At 48.2% G+C, this 15,205-nt stretch overlaps 1 protein-coding gene across 1 annotated transcript; it reads left to right on the forward strand.

The window, feature by feature from the left end:
* Positions 1-3,121: 3,121 nt before the first annotated feature.
* Positions 3,122-9,812, forward strand: Mkrn2os (MKRN2 opposite strand). Its single transcript, XM_075981989.1, has 4 exons — positions 3,122-3,442; positions 5,846-5,895; positions 7,221-7,383; positions 9,408-9,812. Exons 1-4 carry the CDS (start codon positions 3,225-3,227, stop codon positions 9,628-9,630), a joined length of 654 nt encoding a protein of 217 aa, XP_075838104.1. The 5' UTR covers positions 3,122-3,224; the 3' UTR covers positions 9,631-9,812.
* The last annotated feature ends 5,393 nt before the right edge of the window (positions 9,813-15,205 follow it).

The raw sequence follows: 15,205 nt of genomic DNA on the forward strand, positions 1-15,205 counted from the left end.
CCAGAGAATTTAGACTACAATGTGGACACTAAGAGAGACATACATAGATATAATCTACGTGGGAAGTAGAAGAAGATAAGATCTCCAGAGTAAATTGGGAGCATGGGGACCTTGGGGGAGGATTGAAGGGGGAAGGGGAGAGGCAGGGAGGGGAGCAGAGAAAAATGTAGAGATCAATAAATATCAAAAAAAATGTTAAAAAAAACCCTGGCACATTAAGTAAAGTTTATTAAGACACATTACCTCAGCCCATTTTTTTTAAAATGGGGTTAACATTTCTTTCTCTTTTTCTCTGTTTCCGTGTTGGGGATTTACAAGGGCCCTACCAACTGAGCTAGCGTCCCTGACCCTAGCCTGAAAGTATTAATTGTGTGGGTTTTTTTTTCTCTGAAAACATAAAAATAAAAAAGGTCACCCCCCAAATCTAAGAGCCTCTCTGACTAGTGGGAAAACACAAAACTAAATATGAATAATCGACTAGAGAGTTCTGTACTGAGTTCAAATGAGCTGTTTAGTGTGGGAAGGAAAACGGCTCGGCCCAGACACATCTTCTTCACCATGCCCCACAGTAAGTGATTTAGATAGTGGCCCTCTCCTTTTACCACAGAAGCAAGCTGTGCCGTCCCTCTGCCAACCTCATCCAGTTGAGTGAGGTCTGAGAAGTGCCAGAGGAGTTGTGTGACCTCTGCACTTGCCATGAGCAGGGAGGCTGACATTCCCTTCGCTGGTAGCATCGAAGACATTTGATCCTGCCCTGTGTAAACTCTACCCCTCCCTTAGCATCCCATACAGAGACTCCAGCCCCCTGCCAGGAGAGCAGCTGTCCAGAAGATGAAGATGAGGAGAATCTAGACCACACAGTGGAAGAGGACGGGTCACAGAAATCTGAAGGTGAAGGCATTGGGGAGCAAACAACAAGAAATAACCACAACGTGGGCCGGGCAGTGGTGGCGCACGCCTTTAATTCCAGCACTCGGGAGGCAGAGGCAGGTAGAGCTCTGTGAGTTTGAGGCCAGTCTGGTCTACAAGAGCTAGTTCCAGGACAGGCACCAACAGCTACAGAGAAACCCTGTCTCAAAAACAAACAAACAAACAACCGCAAACTGGGCGGGGCAGTGGTGGTATGCGCCTTTAATCCTAGCACTCGGGAGGCAGAGGCAGGTGAATCCCCGTGAGTTTGAGGCCAGCCTGGTCTACAAGAGTTAGTTCCAAGCCGGGCGGTGGTGGCGCACGCCTTTAATCCCAGCACTCGGGAGGCAGAGGCAGGACAGGCTCCAAAACCACAGAGAAACCCTGTCTCGAAAAACCACAAAAAAAAAAAAAAAAAAAAGAGTTAGTTCCAGGACATCTAGGACTGTTAACCCTGTCTCGGAAAACAAAGAAAAAAAGAAAAAAAGACACCCCCCCCACTGGTCATTCTAGAGAAAACTGACAAAGAGCTAGAGGCAAGTTAGAGGAGTCTGCTCAGGCAAGCGTCTGCTGCTGACACTCCCGAGAGACTTTCTGTGTGGGTGTCAAGCTTCAAAGCTGAAACAACAGGGCCGAGCACAGGGACTTCGAGAAGGAACAGCAGGCCTCAGCCGCCTAACTTCTTTAAAGACAACTCTGCCTTCCTCGGCTGTGTCTCCAGCCCTCTCCGGAGGCTATGTGAGGGGGCCGCTCCACGACCAGGAGTCAGGCACACCCACCCTGCTGGTGAAAGGACACACAGGTCGTTTGTAGCTGGCACACCTCAATAGAGTCTGATGAGGATGCAGCATTCTGTACACAGCCAGGAACACAACTCCGAAGAGTTTGGCTAACTCCGAAACAAGTTCCCTTCCTTACCCTTCCAGGTGCCACTGCACCCATTACTAGTGAATGCTGTGTGCGGAGCGAGGCCGATTCGTGGGTCCCTACATCCTTCCTCCTCTGTCTCATAGCTCTGCCTGCTACAAGACAGGCCTGGCTACTCTAAACGCTAAAGGAAAGAAAAGAAAGAAAAGCAACAACAATAAAACCCCCTTGAACTATTTCAAGTACTTAAGGATGACTGCTGAGAGCAAGCGGCCACTCTGCTGGGACCCTGGCTGGTGGCCTTGAGAGCACTGTGTACTGCTGGTCTTTCAGGTGCTCAGCAAGAGCCCCCCTCCTTCTGCGACAGATTTAAAATTTTTTACTACTATTTAATGTACACTGGTTTGGCTGTTGTTTTTATATACATTGTAAGAAGAATATGTCTGGGGGAATGCACCTTTAGGGAAACAATTACAGTCTGTTTATCTGGGAAAGAGAGGAAGGAAGGAAGTGTAGGAAGTAAGATAATAGATTCAAGAGACTAGCGAAAACAAAGCAGTTTGTTTTGTTTTTGTTTTTTGAGCCAGGGTTTCTCTGTGTTTCCTGGAACTCACTCTGTAGACCATGCTGGTCTTCAACTCAGAGATCTGCTGCCTGCCTTTGCCTCCCCAGTGCTAGCATTAAAGGTGTACACCACCACTGCCCAGCTAAAAAGCAGATTTTAATATACCATTCTGGAGACAGGACATTAGCATTGGGAAAAGGCAAAAATGGCCTCCTGCTGATTTGACATAAAACAGTAGTTTTTAAAGTCCCCATAATCACAAGGAATTCCTGCTCCCTTTTCCTTAAGGTCAGGACTTACCTCCTCTCTAAAGTCCCATTCAATTGGTTCAGGACACAAAGACTTATCTAATGAATAATTTGGGGCTTGAGACTGCCCCCTTTCTGAAGGAGGGCTGAGTCAGGCAGCATACTGCCCACGATTTTCTTACTTTCAGAGTTCAGTCTCATGAGCCCGGGCTGCCAGCTAGCGGAGAGGGAAAAAGCGCCCCGTTTATCTGGTGACTCTCTGATGGCCTCTGAGGCCGCCGAACACTGGAAATGAACTATAACAATTTATCTTCCATCAGGAAGGCAGTGGCAGTGGGCCTCCTGTTGGTCCCACTGGCAAAGGTTGAGGGACGGCGAGGCAGGCTGCATGGGAAAGCGGGGCTGCGAAAGTGTAGCGTCTACAAAGAAACTCGGTAAGGCAGCTCAAATGAACACTAGCTCTTTAAGAGCCCGGCGGCTAGAGCCTAGTTACTGGTTAATCTACCTGGCTTAGCTTTTGAAGCTTCCATCCATGATGATGTCACCGTCGATCAGATTACACAGGTGGTGTGTGTTTACCAACTGTGAACAGGAAGTCGCCAGAAACCTGTGCTGGTGGCCCAGGCATCAGAGGGATGCACTTCGCAGGGTCCGGAAAGCCTCTAATTAAGTTCAGGCACTGCGAGAGGTCCATCTACAGTTTCAGTGTACCCCAATGCTGCCCCCTGTGCCAGGGGGACGTGGGCTCCACCAGGATAGAGGACGCACCTATCAGCATCTCAGGCCCGTTCTCCAATGGGCATCAAGAGAAATGCGCCTTCCTCCTCAAACCCACGAGAGGGACGTTCTTGAGGTACAGTGGCATGAGTTATACTGTACATGTGTTTCCTGCTGTGTGTCAGCCCTTACACCGGCTTGGAAGGACATGTGCCATGCTGTGCAGTGTGTGGGGGTTGCTTAGGGTAGACTGTTGTCCTCACGTCTTCAGCCGCGGGCCTGTTTGTCCATTGGAGTGGGTGATGCAGGGTCAGGGTGCATGGCTTGCCTGCATTGGAACGGTCCTGGGTTTTGTGTACACTTTTGTGTAGTATGCGAAAGACGGTGCATGGTGTATGAAGATACCTGATTTTAGGGAAAAGGGTGTGCTGAGCGACTGACTGGGGTAACCTGGAAGTGAATGTTACCAGAGAAACACTGCTTACAGCTCATACTTAGGTGACAAGCAGGTACAGTGTGCAGAGCAAAGTACAATCCCTGAGACACAGTTCTAGATGGAGGTGGATGAAATTAACAGTGAAGTCTAAGGGTTCCTCCCCTTTTCCTTCTTTTTATTTCCTCTTCCCTTTACAGTGCTAGAGGTCAAACCCAAAGCCTCACACAACCTGTGTGCTGTGCCAGTGCCCAGCGCTGAGCTGCACTTCCAGCTCCTCTGCCCTTAGCTTTCCCCCAGGCAGATAGGTCCTTGCTGTGTGACAGACTGGCCTGGAGCTTGTGATGTTGACCGGGGTGGCCTTGAACATGCGATCCTCATGCCGCAGTGTCTTGAGTGCTAAGATCACAGACATGAGCCAACACATGCAGCTCTTCCAGGAGTTAAAACATGCAGATTAATAAAATTCCAATAAAAAAAAACCAGTGTACTTTTTTTCCCCCTGGAAGTGTGCAAAGTTAATTTAGTGTTAACTCTGAAAACTCAACAGCAGGAGCCAAATGTTAAGGCTAGAGAGATGGCTCTGCTGTTGAAAGAATGCTGACTGCTCTTCCAGAGGACCCAAGTTCAGCTCCCAGCACCTCCACGGTGTCTCACTGGAACTCCAGTCCCAGGGGATCCGACTCTCATCTCTCCTCTGGCCTCTGTGGGCACTGCACACACACATATGCAGGCAAGACGCCTGTACTCATAAATAAATCTTAAAAACTTGCAATATTAAGTAAGAACCAGGAAAATCCATATATAAGTAGGTTGTTATTTTTAATTTCATACAATTATCTTTTAATAAAAATGTATTTGATATTATTCGAATATTCAACTTCCCTGGAGCCTCCTCACTCCTTTGGGGAGACCCAAGTCTCCATCTTCCATCATCTCTGTTCTGTTTCAAAATCTTCCTTAACTTTTAGTTGTTGGTAACTTAGCCCAGGCTGGCCTTGAATTCTGATTCTCTCAGCACTAGCTTCCTTAGACTCCTAATGACAGGGTCCCTTCTAGACTCATGTCCTCAGGAAAGGTTATGACATCATTGGCAAAGAAGTCTGATGCTCCATTCTCTTCCCTTGTTCTAATGAGAACTTGTTTACTCTCTGGCAAATGCTAATACTGACGGGCATGGTCCTTTCCGACATGGGCAGAATGAGAAAAGAGGTGTGGACGCTGGTTGCATACTGTTTGCAGAAACCACGGCAGCCCCTCCCACTGGACTCTCCAAACTGAGTTCTTCCCTTTCATCCACGTTTCCAAGTCTGCCTTCAGTCCCACAAAACTTGTGACAAAGCCGGGCGGTGGCGCACACCTTTAATCCCAGCACTTGGGAAGCAGAGGCAGGTGGATCTCTGTGAGTTCACCACCACCGCTAAGTTTATTATTTTGTTAATGTTCTGTAACAAAACTTTTGATGTTCGGTTACAGGTTCAAGGCCAGCTTGGGCTACGTGGTGTGCCTTTGTCCGAAACAAAAACAAACTAAAAAGAACAATTTTAAGGGTGTGTGTAGGACAGAGGGGGCTTGTGCTGAACACAAGTAAGGTCCTGGGTTTGCTCCCAGAACTAAGCAACCCAAACCAGAAAAACCGCAAGCCAACAGAGTAACAGTAAGAAACAGCAGTCCCGGGAGTACAGTGGCTGCGGGCTGCACTGAGCTGCGGTGAAGAAGGCTGAGAGTCTCTGAGCTGTCTCCAGGACCCTCTCACCCACTTTAGCTGGTGGGGTAGTGAGTGAACTCCCGGGGGTGGGGTATAGGAAGTTCCTCCACAGTAAGACTGTGGGGGCGTGGGTCCTGAGTCCTGATTCTGCTGTACTCTTTAGCCAGCCTACAACCAATGGCGAGGCCTGGTGCAGGCTTCAGGGGTGGGGTGCATGCCCTGCTCTTTCAATGCCCATGCTTCATAGTCAAGCGTGGCACGAAGAGCTTGTTAATAGGCACAATGGTACACTTGCGGTTGAAGCTGCCCTGGGCTCTGAGGCAGGAAGATCCTGAGTTCCAGGACAGCCTGGGCTATGTGGCAAGACTTCTTACCAAACCAACACCCCTCTGTTTCAGGGAGTACGATGGAAAGTCTGACCTGCACGTTGGACTCACTAACACACGTGGTGAGCACTTCTTGCATTTTTCCAGCCTAAGAAAACCCCACAACATCATTAAGGGAAAAGGAGGGTTTCCAGACAGCATGATGTCACAGCAACAGCAAACCATTCTGCCTTCCTTGCTACCCAAGCTAGTTGTGTGATGGGCAAGCCAGCGCTCCTTACAGTCTGTATATTTGGAAGACTAAGGACACTTTAGTGTTGCTGGGATGGAACTCAGGCAGGGCCTCTTGCTTGATCAACCCACACCACCGCTGAGCCATACCCTGGCCCCTGGGAAGGTCTAATGTTTTCTCAGAGCGTCACAAACCTGCACACTTCTGTGTTGGATTTAAAGAGAAAGAAACAGATGGTTAGAAGTTGAGTTGAGCCGGGCGGTGGTGGCACACACCTTTAGTCCCAGCACTCGAGGGGCAGAGGCAGGCAGATCCCAGTGAGTTTGAGGTCAGCCTGGTCTACAGAGTGAGTTCCAGGACAGCCAGGACTACTTCAAAGGAACCCTGTCTCAAAAAAAAAAAAAAAAAGTTGAGTTGACCAAGATCTCAGTTCTTTTATTTGAATCAGATTGCTATTGGCTTCTGATTCCCAACTCTCACAACCCACTACGCTGAGTCTTCCACTCTGCTGGGTCCCCCACTGTGCTAAGTCCCCCACTATGCTGAGTCCCCCACTACGCTGAGCCCCCCACTACGCTGGGTCCCCCACTATGCTGAGTCTCCCACTATGCTGGGTCCCCGTACTCTAGGCTTGAAGAATGAAATGTGACTGGTGAGGTCTGCAGCCTTTGGCTTTAGAAAGCTGGACTGGGGTGGCCGTGTCAGAGCACTGGCCTAGCCTGAACCTGAGTCAGGGTCAAAAGCAAAGGACCCACCATGCTGGTGGGCAGGATTTAGCTTAGAGGCCGCTGAGCTACTCCCGGGAGACAGAGTGGTGGGATACTTGCCTAGCTTTCATGAGGCCCTGAGTTTGACCCCAACAATAGAAACGTTTTAAAGAAAAAAATCCCATTATAGCTCTCTAGATCAGGGTTCCCAGTCTGTGGGTTGCGCCCCATTGGGGGTCATGGATATACTGAACATCAGGTATTTACATTGTGCTTTATAACAGTAGCAAAATTACAGTTATGAAGTAGCAACAAAATAACTTTATGGTTGAGGGTCACCACAGCATGAGGAGCTGTATTAAAGGGGTGCAGCCTTAGGAAGGCTGAGAGCCACTGCCCCAAATGGACTTGTCCGATAGCTGTAGACAAGCGTGACTCAGATTACAGGATCTACGGCTGCTGTCACTTTCTGAGCACCCGCCAGAGTGCCTTTGCTTTGGGTTTGCAGGGGTCGTGTATAATTACAACGCAGACGGCGTACAGCGCGACGAGGCGGGATGGGAGCAGAGTCTCAGCGTCCCGCTAGTGCAGCCCAGCATGTTCGGACTCATGGACCAGTGGGACGTGTACCTGGAAGACTTCTCCACTTCGCCGGCCTGGCTGCCTCACAGGTAGGTGTCCAGAAAGACTGCGAGCCACTGCCACCCACCTGTCATGAAAGTGGCATCCTCATTGCTCTGTGGTTACTGCGGTACGTCAAGTACAGTTCATCTGCCTTGAGACTGTCCATCTGTGAGAACAGTTAAATCCAGTTACCAGAAAATGTCCCTCCAAGATTCATGTGTTTGGAGAGAGCTGTGGAACTTGGGCAAGTGGGGCCTGGCTGGAGGAAGTGGGGCTCTTGGGACGGGCCTTGGGGTTTCTAGCCTGCCTTTCTTCCCGCCCAATCTGTGCCTTTCACTCCTTGGGGAGGTGAGAGCAGCCTCGTGTCCTGCTGTCACCAGCCTTCCCACAGGAGCGAGGCTGGACAGGTCCCTCAGAGCCCAGATAAAGCCACAGTCATTAGAAAAGCAACAGACAAGGGTCTGGAGCCCTGGAAGTTTTCTAGGGAGTGGGGCGGCCAACGCTGGAGGGCGAAGCGATGGCTGTTGTTACAGTCACAGTGTCCTGAGGACTTTGTGTCTGCTTAGTCAGTTCACGGATGTGGGAGGAAGCTTCTATTTTTACAATTTATTATTATTTTTGTTGTTGTTATTTTTTTTTTGAGATAGGGTTTCTCTGTGTAATAGTTCTAGCTGTCCTGGAACTAGCTCTTGTAGGCCAGGCTGACCTCGAACTCACAGAGATCTGCCTGCTTCTGCCTCCTGAGGGCTGGGATTAAAGGCGTGCGCCACTACCGCCCGGCTATTTTTTTTTTTTTTTTTTGGTTTTTCGAGACAGGGTTTCTCTGTAGCTTTGGTGCCTGTCCTGGAACTAGCTCTGTAGACCAGGCTGGTCTCGAACTCACAGAGATCCACCTGCCTCTGCCTCCCGAGTGCTGGGATTAAAGGCGTGCGCCACCATCGCCCGGCTAGCAAATGTTTTTTTTTTTTTATTGGTTTTTTCGAGACAGGGTTTCTCTGTGGTTTTGGAGCCTGTCCTGGAACTAGCTCTTGTAGACCAGGCTGGCCTCGAACTCACAAAGATCCGCCTGCCTCTGCCTCCCGAGTGCTGGGATTAAAGGCGTGCCACCACCGCCCGGCTAGCAAATGTTTTTAATTATTATTTTTCCTGAGACAAGGTCTCACTGTGTAGCCGAGGCTTACAAGATAACCATCCTCTGCCTCAACCTCCAGAGTGCTGAGATTAAAGAACAATGTCACTATGCCTAGCTATGAGAATGTATTTATTTTATTTTATTTTATGTTTTTCAAGACAGGGTTTCTCTGTAGCTTTGGAGCCTGTCCTGGAACTAGCTCTTATAGACCAGGCTGACCTCGAACTCACAGAGATCTGCCTGCCTTTGCCTCCCCAGTGCTGGGATTAAAGGCGTGCGCCACCACTGCCCGGCGAGAATGTCTTTTTAAACATACACAGAAAATTCATATTATGTTTCATAATTTTTATTTAATTTTTAAAGACAGGGTCTCTCTACATAACCTTGGCTATCTTGGAACTCACTCTGTAGATCAGGCTGGTTTCCAACTCACAAAGATCTACACGCCTCTGCCTCCTCAGTTCTGGGATTAAAGATGTCTCGCTGGGTGATGGTGCCCGCCTTTAATCCCAGCACTGGGGAGGCAGGTGGATCTCTGTAAATTTGAGGCCAGCCTGGTCTACAAAGGGAGTTCCAGGACAGCCAGGGCTGTTACATAGAGAAACCTTGTCTTGAAAAAGATGTAAGTCTCTGTGCCTGGTCTCCATTTAAAAATGTTTAAGAAATGCATTTTATTCATTTATTTTATGTGCCCCTGAATGTGTGCACGTGTGTGGAGCTCAGAGGACATCTTGGAAGAGTTGGTTCTCTCCTCTATGTGAGACCTGGAGATTGTCAGGCTTGCTGGTAGATGCCTTTACCATCGAGCACATTGCCAAGGGCCAGCACGGAGGCCTCTGCTGCGGCGGGGTTCAAGGCCAGCCTGGGGAGCAGCCTGGGGAGCAGCCTGGGGAGCATTGCTGGCTGTCTCACTTCACTGGAGCTCCCTCTTTTCTCAAGGTATGAAGAGGACCATCACAACTGCTCCAGCTTCGCCCTCGCCTTCATTAACTGCGTCCTTGCCATGGAAGGCAAAGAGCAGCTGGACAAGAGGGCGTTCACAGAGAAGTATGTGATCCCGAGGACGCGCCTGGCCTCCAAGTACATCACACTCTACAGGGCCGTCCAGGAGAGGGGCTTCCACGTGGCTGACCATCCCGATCCAGTGACAAGCCTCTCTTAGGCAGTTTGTGCTGAATGCTGCATGCGACAGCGGTTGGGACAGGACATTCAGGTTTACTACCTTTAAATAGTACTGCACATTTCTAGCTGTAATGAATTTACTGTGGCTAATAAAACTGATGTATCGTTTCCTTTAAGTATTATTATAAAAACTTGAAAAATTAATAAAAATTTACAAAACTAATAAAATCACAGAGTATACAGTTCAATGGAAGAACCACCTGTCTATCATGTAAGAGACCCTAGGTTCAGCCCCCTGTAGCACACTCCCAAATTAATAAAAAAAATTAAAGCCAGGCAGTGGTGGCACATACCTTCGATCCCAGCAGAGGCAGGTGGATCTCTGTGTTTGAGGCCAGCCTGGTCTACAAGAGCTAGTTCCAGGACAGACTTCCAAAGCTACATACAGAGAAATGCTGTCTCGAAACACCAAAATAACAACAAAACAAAACAAACAAACAAAAAACAAAAGAAAAAAATTAAATTGCACTGGATTTAAAAAACAACAACATTCCTTACAACTAACTTTCTCCAACAGTTGTGTTTTTAAGCTGAGAATCTGCTACTATCAAAGTGGAAAAACCTTATTCACTGACCAAAGAAAACATTTTGTATCAATTAATTTAAACTGAACACATTTACTTTTTGATGTGACTGAAAAGAATGACTGACCAGAGAGGGACCAGAGAGGGTACTGAGGTAGGAGAGGGAGACACAGGTTCTGATGATGTAAGCAAGCATGTCTTACGTCTGTACAGGAAGGCTGTGGATGCAGCCAAATGGTAGAAAATCTGTCTGCACAGTAACCTCTGGATTGTCAAGAATAATAAAACAAAACAGAAACAAATATAATAGGGGCTGGAGAGATGGCTCAGCCACTAAGAGCATGTGTTCCTCTTGCAGAGGACTTGGTAAATTCCCAGTTCCTGCAAGGCCACTTACAACCACCTGTTCCGGTTCCAGGGGATACAACACTCTCTTCGGGCCACTGTGGGCATGAGGCACAAAGTGGACAGACATACATGCAGGCAAAATACCCATACACACCAAATAAAATAATAATTCAAAATTAATATGACAAAACCCCCAAGTATAAGGGAAGCGCTTTTGAAACTGTCCTTCACCCTCTTCTGACGGAGCTAGCCACTGCTCTAACAGACCTCATTTCTCTCTGACCTGTTCTCCCCTTGGGCTTTTTTCCTTCCCGAGATGATCTCAAATTCTAGGGAGAACAAACTGAAAGCAGGATCCCCAACACCCTATGACTGACTGGTCACTCAGTACCCCATAAAGCACACCCAACACCTCATGACTGACAGAACACCCAATATCCCATGACTGATAGGACATCCAACACCCATGAACACTGACAAGACAGCCAATGAGAGACCCAGGCCTGGCGTAGGAGGTCCTCTGTCTATGTGTTGCTTTCATTAGTGAATAAAGAAACTGCCTTGGCCTGTTGATAGGGCAGAACTTAGGTAGGTGGGGAAGATGGAACTGAATTCTGGGAGGAAGAAAGGAGAGTCAGAGAGATACCATGGATCCATCAGAGACAGACGCTGGGCATTTTACCTGGTAAGCCACTGCCATGTGGTGCTACACAGATTAATAGAAATATTTTAAATTAAGATGTAAGATTTAGCCAATAAGAAACTAGAACTATTGGGGCAAGCAGTGATTTAATTAATACAGTTTCTGTGTGGTTATTTCGAGGTTAAGCTAGCCGGGTGGCCAGAATGAACAAGTGGCCTTCCTGTTACACGGGCCCTAGAAAATACTTGATCCGTAGCCCCCACACAGACCTCAGACAGCTAGGATCTAAGCCCTGATCCAGGGAAAGAAACACAACCTGAAAATGGGGCAGGAGCCTCAGGAGTTGGCACTTTGTCCCCAAACCTGGAGCCAAAGAAAAGCCCCAAGTCTGAAGACCAGGACCAAAGGGATGCCCTAAGTCCCTAGGTCCAGGACATACCAAAGAAACTTGCGTCAGCCCCAAAATTAGGGATAAAGAGGGAGAAAGAACTACAAAAAGAAACACAGTTTGGACCCAGAAATGGAACCATTTCTGCCCCTAACTAGAAACCAACCAATCCCTGAGCAGGGAAAAAAGACAATCAAAGTCCCAGGCAGTTACTGGCCGCTGGGAATTCCCCTCAGGCCTGGTAAACCCATCCTGAGGGTGGGCAGCCAATCTCAAGCTGGAAGACTGAAATTCCCCCTCACGCCACTAGGGGGAAGCCAATCACAAGGCTTGAGGCTTGGAATTCCCTGAGCCTTTACCCCTATATAAACCTCCATTTTTTTGCTGCTCCTGGTCCCTTTCCTGTGTTGTTCCGTTGCTGCAGCTGCTGTAGTTGCTGCTGCTGCTGCTGCCACTTCAGAAAGACAGAGGGACCTGAGTTAACTAGTGAATAAAAAGTGTTTTTTTTTTGTTTGTTTGTTTTTGGTTTTTTGAGACAGGGTTTTTCTATAGCTTTGGAGCCTGTCCTAGAACTAGCTCTTGTAGACCAGGCTGGCCTCAAACTCACAGAGATCCACCTGCCTCTGCCTTTCAAGTGCTGGGAGTAAAGGAGTGTGCCATCGCCACCCGGCATGAATAAAGACTCTTTGTTCTTGGATCGGAGTGAGTCTCGTGGTGGTGATTTGGGTTTTAGAACTGGGGCATAACAGCCAGCATCCCATGACTGACAGGACACCCAACACCTTATCACAGGACACTCAAACTGCACCCCTCAAGTAATAACAACCTGAGGTTATGGCTGACCCGGCCCCCAGTATGACTGCTTCTGTGAACACTTGGTCCTTTCTCAACCCTGAGACTGTCTTTAGCACCTCCCAGGTAGAACTTAGGTCCTAGATATCTGTCCTTGGTTGGTGTTGGCCGCACAGATTCCTCTTCCGATGTGGGATGTCACTCTGTATGCTGTGAATGTTTTATTACCATTGTTCAATAAAGAAGCTGATTTGGCCAATAGCCAGGCAGAATAGAACCAGGTGGGAAATCCAAGCAAAGGGAAGAAGGTGGAGTCTGTGAGATGCCAGAAACTAAGCAAGATGTGAGGTAACAAGCCACAAGCCTCGGGGTAAGACAGAGAATAATAGAAATGGGTTAAGTTGTAAGCTAGCTAATAATAAGTCTGAGCTAAGAGGCCAAGCAATTTGTAATTAATATTAAGCCTCTGAGTATTTACGTGGGAACTGGCGGGCAGGAGAGAAACCTCCAGCTACACTCTCCTGTGTCACCGCACTCGCTCCCCCCCGTTGGGTGGCTTTCTTGGGAACTAGCCCTGGTCTGCTGACCTGGAGCTGTGCTAACACAAGAGAACCTCATGAGGGCTGGAGAGATGGCTCAGTGGTTAAGAGCATTGGCTGCTCTTCCAAAGGTCCTGAGTTCAATTCCCAGCAACCACATGGTGGCTCACAACCATCTGTAATGAGGTCTGGTGCCCTCTTCTGGCCTGCAGACATATACACAGACAGAATATTGTATGTATAATAAATAAATAAATAAATGATAAAAAAAAAAGAGGACCTCATGAATACCAGCTATATTAGCTATTCCCCTTGTCACTGTGACCCTACTGACAAAAGTCTCAGAGAAGGAGGGGTTTATTCTGGCTCTTGGTTTGAGGGGACAGTCCATCATGGTAGGGAAATCACAGAGGCAGGACTCTGGGGCAGCTGAAATGTATTGAATCCCGCAGTCAGGAAGCAGAGAGACGGACCCTGGTGCTCAGCTTGACTCCTCCTTTGTACTCTGTCCAGGACACCCGACCTTGGCACTGTGTGGCTTACTACTTAGCATGGGCTTTCCCTGCCAGAGGTTTGTCTTCTAGGTGGTTCTAGATCTTGCTGGCTCTAGGTCTGGAGGTGGCCTCTGCTTTCCCAGGAGCTCTTGAGAGTCTTTTTTAGCATAAACTGGATTAGACCCTATCTTATTTTTTAATTTTTTTGGTCAGCATACAAAAAATTATCAGTATCCCACCACCCTTTCCTGTCCCCCCCACCCCGTCCCCATGCCTTACGATACACACTAGCAATAAAGAGAGAACTTGTTTCCACAGAGGCGCCTGGTGAACGCTACAGTATGGTAGTTCTGAGGGGTAGAATGGACGTTCCTCCATACCAAATACTTGCATTTATAAATTCAGGAACTTTAAAGAAAAACAAAGTTTTCCATACAGATCCCACACAACAGCTAAGACTTCACTGGAAACTGAGGTGCCTGGGATGGAACCAGGCTCTCTCACTGAACCCGAGGCTCACCGTCTGGGCTCTGCTGGTCAGCTAGAGAGCTCTCCAGATCTGCCCATCTCCCATCTCCTGGGCCATGCCTGGCTGTGCACCTGGCCGCTGGGGTCCTCGTGCTTCTATAGCAAGTGCTCTTACCTCAAGCCTCTCCCCAGCCCCATCTCCATTTCACAGATGAGGAAACCGAGGCTCAGAGAGCTCGCCATTCCCAAGGCTACCCATGTCCCTGGTGCTGACAGGGAATGTGAACTCAGGCCTTCTGATTCGATTTTATCAGGATATGCCATGGAAATAGGTTAAAAGGAGCTGGATGTCAGCGCCAGAGCACTTACCTAGTGGGCGTGACACTCGGGCAGACTTTAGGACAAACCATCGCTGATAAAATGTGGTGTGGAAACTTAGCCAGCATGGGGAAGGGAGGCTCATCAGGACAGGTTGAGGCCAGCTCACGTAACCTAGCAGAAGCCTGCATCCTGTGTCTCAAAAATTCATATGAAGATACCAACTATTCAAGCTACAAGCAGCTTTTCACATAAAAGAAATTCACATACCGGCCATTACTTTAGTGGGTTTACAAAGCTTTTCTCCATTATGTGTTCTTAGGCTAGGGATCCCTATATTTTGCACAACACTTTTCAACCTTCTAGTACTTTACAAAACAACATGCTTTTTTTTTTTCTCTTTCAAGACAGGGTTTCTTTGTAGCTTTGGAGCCTGTCCTGCAACTAGCTTTTTTTTTTCTCTTTAAGATGTGTGTGGCTAGCCGGGCAGTGGTGGCGCACGCCTTTAATCCCAGCACTCGGGAGGCAGAGGCAGGCGGATCTCTGTGAGTTCGAGACCAGCCTGGTCTACAAGAGCTAGTTCCAGGACAGGCTCCAAAACCACAGAGAAACCCTGTCTCGAAAAAAAAAAAAAAAAAAAGATGTGTGTGGCTTTTGTTTGGTTTCTTCTGTTTGGAGACAGGCTCACAGGCCAGCAATCCTCCTGCCTCAGCCTGCTGGTACTAGGTTTACAGTTATGCTCCACCACTTGGGCAATGCCTCTTTTTCTCTCTTTGGCTTTTTTTTTTTTTTAAGATTTATTTATTATGTACACAGTGTTCTGTCTGCATGTACACCTGCAGAGCAGAAGAGGGCACCAGATCTCATCATAGATGGTTGTGAGCCACCATGTGGTTGCTGGGAATTGAACTCAGGTCCTCTGGAAGAACAGCCAGTGCTCTTAAGCGCTGAGCCATCTCTTCAGCCCGGAACTAGCTCTTGTAGACTAGACTGACCTCGAACTCAGAGAGATCCGCCTGCCTCTGCCTCCTGAGTGCTGGG

This window comes from Microtus pennsylvanicus, chromosome 8 (genome assembly GCF_037038515.1).
Source record: "Microtus pennsylvanicus isolate mMicPen1 chromosome 8, mMicPen1.hap1, whole genome shotgun sequence".
Classification (NCBI taxonomy): Eukaryota; Metazoa; Chordata; class Mammalia; order Rodentia; family Cricetidae; genus Microtus; species Microtus pennsylvanicus.